Here is a 6,000-nt window from a genome sequence, read left to right on the forward strand (position 1 = left end):
TACATGAGGTCCTAGGTCTGGGAGTTTCTAAATACAAGAAGGAGACAACAGCTTTTATGCCACCAGCACTACTTCCCAAGCAAGTAACTAAGACTTTAAGGGAAAGTTGGCCAGAGAGGAAAAAATACAAAGGAATGTAACACAGACCTGAGATCACTTTCCAGCTGTCTGTATGCGCATGGACTTTCTGGGGCCATTTCCTCCCATGTAAAGTCTAGGTAAAAATGTATGCCTCTCAAGAAAGACATCTGTGGGAAGAAAACAGCACACTAAAACAGCTTGGGCTAACTAGCAGATAGGTGGTGTTTAGTGGACAAAACTTATTTTTATTACTGTTATCATAAATCATGTAGAATATGAGCTCCTTGGCAAAAAATAATAATAATGATGATAAGGCTGCGGACAGAGGAACTCGGTCTCCCTTTGGGGGAAGTAAATGGATCTAGACTTCACAGAAACCCTGCTCTACCCTGCCCCCACCAAGGTCAGCGCTTGGCTGGCAGCAGCCAGTTACCCTTGCAGCCGGGAGTAAAAAAGAGCTGGCGGGTTTCCCACCGATACCAGCTGCTATTGCGTTCTGAATACTCAAAAGGCAAAATATCTTAAGGCTCCAGGATAGAAACCCTCAGCTGAGTTCTGGGGCAGCAAAGTCCAAATTAGAACCTAGGAACTTAAGGTCCAACTTCAAGCCTCAAGTCCTAGGCTGAAGGGAGGCTTAGAGGTGGCTCCCGGTCCTTTGCTACTTCGCTCACGAAAATACACCGACTCCTGCCAACCCAACCCAATAGCCCCCAAATCACTCCACCCCAACCCCCACCCCCGAAGGCCCAGAGTAACTCCGAAGCTATTAGGAAAGGTGATGCCGATTGATCACCTTCTAATCTCAGAGTCCAGACTGGGGCCTGGCAGCCCGGTGTAGTGGACCTCATCCGCTCTACTTCTAGATGAGACCAATAAAGCTCAGAGACGTTCTGAGATTTGCACTTATCTCCTGGGAGAACCAAGCTCGCCACCTCTTTAGTCCTAAGGGTGGAGGGCGGATAGCAGAACCTTAGAAAAGTAACAACTTACAAGTGTCTAGCGCTTCCTAGAGGCCGCACAGGATATGAATCCACCAGCGAGCGGGGAGGGGAGTTTTCAGCCAGTTTCTACCAGGGACTCCTGCTTGAGCACCGTGACTTGGGGCGAGTCCGCAGCTCTCAAGGCTTGTTTTCCCAGAAGCAAATCAGGGAGGGAGGAAGGGCGGGCGCGAACCGAGTGTGCGCGGGACCGTGTGTTTGTGCTAGCGCAGGCGTTCGCTGGGGTTTCCTGAGTTTCAAACCCTTATATGTTGCTTTCAACACCCCATGGACGCTGGGGTAGCATCTTTCACACCTAGAGGGTGGGGTCCCACCGAGGCAAAGCGAGCCTCTCCCCGCACGTCCCCAGAGAAGGAAGTGTTGTGCCGAGGACCCTGAAGGGTCCGTTCCGAGCACCGCAAAGCTCTGGTTTCCAGGTACAGCACACTGCGGCGCAGATCCTTCTCCAAACTAAACTTCCATACGTACTCATCGTGGGATGGCCACCCTCAAGCCCGCTCAACTTCAACCCACTTTCGCGCTCCCGCACCCGGGGCGCACACAACCGTATTAACCCGCATCGCTCTGTCTCCCGGAAGTGCGGGGGTGCGGAGCCAGCTTCAGTCGCCCAGATCATTCAGCCCTTTCACGGGTGTGTGTGTGTGTGTGTGTGTGTGTGTGTGTGTGTGTGTACGCGCGCGCGCCTGTGTGCAACCTCCACTAGCACCCAAGCCCTCGGCCCCAGGACACTAGCGAGCCTCCCCAGCTTTCTCAATCCTCGCGTCTCAGTCCCGGTCCCCAGCCCTGAACTTGAGCCCGCCTCCGACAGACTCCGCAAGGGTCCAGCCGACCCGACCCGGTAGCCTCCGTCACTAGACAGCCAAACCAAGACGTCAGCCCACAATGCACCGGGCGGGCCGGGAAAGACGCGCCGGGGAGGGAACCCGGGAACACAAGCCGGAGCAGCGCGCGGGAGGGGGAGGGAGGAGGAGAAAGAAGGGCCCAACTGTAGGAGCGCAGCGGAGCATTACCTCATCCCGTGAGCCTTCGCGGGCCCAGAGAAGAATCTTCTAGGGTGAGGTCTCCATGGCGACAGGTGGACCCGCCCCCCTGAGAGCGACGCAAGCCAATGGGAAGGCCTTGGGGTGACATCATGGGCTATTTTTAGGAGTTGACTGGTAGCAGATAAGTGTTGAGCTCAGGCTGGATAGGGACTCAGAGTTGCACTGAGTGTGGCAGAGACAGCCTGGCAGGAGAGCGCTCAGGCAGACAGACAGACTGACGGACTCGGCCAACCTGATCCGGCCGCGGACTCCGGGCTGTTCATCTGTTTGTCTTCATTTTCACACCAACTGCCTGGATCCAGCGCCCGCGGCTCCTGCACCGGTGTTTTGGGGGAGATCTTGGAGAGTCCCTTCTCCCGCCTTCCCCGGAGAAGAAGCCCACAAGTCCCGGCGCTGCTGACAGCATCGAGAGCGGCTCCCGACCGCGCGAGGAAATAGGCGAGCGGCTACCCGCCAGCAACTTTCCTGACCCAGAGGACCGGGAACAAGTGGCCCGGAGCGAACTTTTGCAAACCTCTTCTGCGCCTAAGGCTGCCACCGAGACTGTGAAGAAAAGGGAGAAGAGGAACCTATACTCATACCAGCTCCCACAGGCGGCTGAAGTTGGGCGAGCGCTAGCCGCGGCTGCCTAGCGTCCCCCTCCCCCTCACAGCGGAGGAGGGGACAGTTGTCGGAGGCCGGGCGGCGGAGCCCGATCGCGGGCTTCCACCAAGAATTCCGTGACGACTGGTCAGCACCGCCGGCGTGCCGCTGTTGCTGGGGCTGGTCCGCGGGCTCCGAGGAACCGCTGCTCCCCGAGAGCGCTCCGAGAGTGACCGCGACTTTTCAAAGCTCGGCATCGCGCGGGAGCCGACCAACGTGAGTGCAAGCGGCGTCTTAACCCTGCGCTCCCAGGAGCGAGCTGGGGAGGAGGGCGCAGGGGGGAGAACCGCCGTCTGGAGCGCACGCTCCTAAACAAACTTTGTTATAGAAGCAGGGACGCGCGGGTATCCCCCGCTCCCCGGCGCGCTGTTGCGACCCCGAAACTTCTGCGCACAGCCCAGGCTAACCCCGCGTGAAGTGACCGACCGTTCTATGACTGCAAAGATGGAAACGACCTTCTACGACGATGCCCTCAACGCCTCGTTCCTCCAGTCCGAGAGCGGCGCCTACGGCTACAGTAACCCTAAGATCCTAAAACAGAGCATGACCTTGAACCTGGCCGACCCGGTGGGCAATCTGAAGCCGCACCTCCGCGCCAAGAACTCGGACCTTCTCACGTCGCCCGACGTCGGGCTGCTCAAGCTGGCGTCGCCCGAGCTGGAGCGCCTGATCATCCAGTCTAGCAATGGGCACATCACCACTACACCGACCCCCACCCAGTTCTTGTGCCCCAAGAACGTGACCGACGAGCAGGAGGGCTTCGCCGAGGGCTTCGTGCGCGCCCTGGCTGAACTGCATAGCCAGAACACGCTGCCCAGTGTCACCTCCGCGGCACAACCGGTCAGCGGGGCGGGCATGGTGGCTCCCGCGGTGGCCTCAGTGGCAGGCGCTGGCGGCGGCGGCGGCTACAGCGCCAGCCTGCACAGTGAGCCTCCGGTCTACGCCAACCTCAGCAACTTCAACCCGGGTGCGCTGAGCAGCGGCGGTGGGGCGCCCTCCTATGGCGCCGCCGGGCTGGCCTTTCCATCGCAGCCCCAGCAGCAGCAGCAGCCGCCTCAGCCGCCGCACCACTTGCCCCAACAGATCCCGGTGCAGCACCCGCGGCTGCAGGCCCTGAAGGAAGAGCCGCAGACGGTGCCAGAGATGCCGGGAGAGACGCCGCCCCTGTCCCCCATCGACATGGAGTCTCAGGAGCGAATCAAGGCGGAGAGGAAGCGCATGAGGAACCGCATCGCCGCCTCCAAGTGCCGGAAAAGGAAGCTGGAGCGGATCGCCCGGCTAGAGGAAAAAGTGAAAACCTTGAAAGCGCAAAACTCCGAGCTGGCGTCCACGGCCAACATGCTCAGGGAACAGGTGGCACAGCTTAAACAGAAAGTCATGAACCACGTTAACAGTGGGTGCCAACTCATGCTAACGCAGCAGTTGCAAACGTTTTGAGGACAGACTGTCAGGGCTGAGGGGTAATGGAGGAAAAAAAAAAAAGAATAACAGAGACAAACTTGAGAACTTGACTGGTTGCGACAGAGAAAAAAAAAAGTGTCCGAGTACTGAAGCCAAGGGTACACAAGATGGACTGGGTTGCGACCTGACGGCGCCCCCAGTGTGCTGGAGTGGGAAGGACGTGGCGCGCCTGGCTTTGGCGTGGAGCCAGAGAGCAGAGGCCTATTGGCCGCCAGGCTTTGCGAACGGGCTGTGCCCGCGCGACCAGAACGATGGACTTTTTCGTTAACATTGACCAAGAACTGCATGGACCTAACATTCGATCTCATTCAGTATTAAAGGGGGGTGGGGGTGGGGGGTTACAAACTGCAATAGAGACTGTAGATTGCTTCTGTAGTGCTCCTTAAGAACACAAAGCAGGGAGGGCCGGGAAGGGGAGGGAGGCTTGTGAGTGCCAGGCTAGATTGCAGATGAACTCCCCTGGCCTGCCTCTCTCAACTGTGTATGTACATATATATTTTTTTTAATTTGATGAAAGCTGATTACTGTCAATAAACAGCTTCCTGCCTTTGTAAGTTATTCCATGTTTGTTTGTTTGGGTAGCCTACCCAGTGTTTGTAAATAAGAGATTTGAAGCATTCTGAGTTTACCATTTGTAATAAAGTATATAATTTTTTTATGTTTTGTTTCTGAAAATTTCCAGAAAGGATATTTAAGAAATTACAATAAACTATTGAAAAGTAGCCCCCAACCTCTTTGCTGCATTACCCATAGATAATGATAGCTGGGTGAGATGACAGCTGAGTGTCCAGTGTGCTAGGGTAAAAGCTGTGTTCCCTGTCTGATTGTAGGAATAGATACCCTGCATGCTATCATTGGCTCACACTCTCTCCCCCAGCAACCTATGAACCCAGACTGTTGACGAGAAGATGGTATGGTGTTTCTTAAGGCTGGAAGAAGGGGGTGTTGCATGGGGAGAGGGACAGTCCACTGGGAAAGCAGACACTTCGGTTGAGAGCTGCATCGAGTGGCATGTGCTGCAATCATTTATAATCATAGTAAAGTCTTAGTAATTAGATGTTTATTCTCAAAGCAGGGACCCATGGAAGTTTTTACAAGAGGTGTCTCCTTCCAACTTGGAATCTGACAACTAGAAAAAAGATGACCTTTGCTTGTGCATATTTATAGCAGCGTTCGTATCACAATAAATGTATTCAAATGATGGTTTTAAAATCTTGGATTCCTTTCCCTTTGCTAATCTTTGCTTCCTGAGCCGTATACTGAGGGTTTTTCAAGCTTCTGGGGTTAGTGCTATTGCATTCTACACTTAGCAATTTAGAAGCAAAGCATTGAGGAAGAGTCAGAGGAGAAGCTGGGGCCTGGGTGAACTATTCTCCCAATTCGCTCCCAATTCCCACTTACCACCCCTTCTCCCCCTCCCCCACCTTTCCCTACTACCAAGGAAGTGACCAATTGAGCAAATCCATATTTATTTCTTAATTTGTTTCAAAATAATCTGGATTAATTATTGAGGCGGTCTGGGAAGATCCTATTCTAAACACTATGGGGCAGAGTCGCAAGAGAAATGGGCCCAACACTGATTTTATAATATAATACATCTGTAATCCAAGCCTCAACTCCAGGGAGACCAGAAACTTGAATTCTGTCTACAGATACAGCTGAGCTTATCAACAGGTTTGTATTCACCAAGGAGATAATTTTTGCCTGGTCCCTTCTCATCCCCATGAGCTGCCGAGATTAACAAGCAGCAGCAGCAAGTTGATATCCAGAAACAC

General features: G+C 54.5%; 1 protein-coding gene across 1 annotated transcript; it reads left to right on the plus strand.

Moving 5' to 3' along the window:
- Positions 1-2,243: 2,243 nt before the first annotated feature.
- On the plus strand, positions 2,244-4,947 carry Jun (Jun proto-oncogene, AP-1 transcription factor subunit). The gene has a single exon (XM_034503172.2). It carries the CDS (start codon positions 3,197-3,199, stop codon positions 4,199-4,201), a length of 1,005 nt encoding a protein of 334 aa, XP_034359063.1. The 5' UTR covers positions 2,244-3,196; the 3' UTR covers positions 4,202-4,947.
- Positions 4,948-6,000: the final 1,053 nt, after the last annotated feature.

The sequence above is a fragment of the Arvicanthis niloticus genome, chromosome 5, assembly GCF_011762505.2.
Source record: "Arvicanthis niloticus isolate mArvNil1 chromosome 5, mArvNil1.pat.X, whole genome shotgun sequence".
Taxonomy (NCBI): Eukaryota; Metazoa; Chordata; class Mammalia; order Rodentia; family Muridae; genus Arvicanthis; species Arvicanthis niloticus.

Excerpts from the sequence above, each read along its gene's own strand:
- Jun (XM_034503172.2), top strand. The coding sequence starts at position 3,197 with ATGACTGCAAAGATGGAAACGACCTTCTACGACGATGCCCTCAACGCC.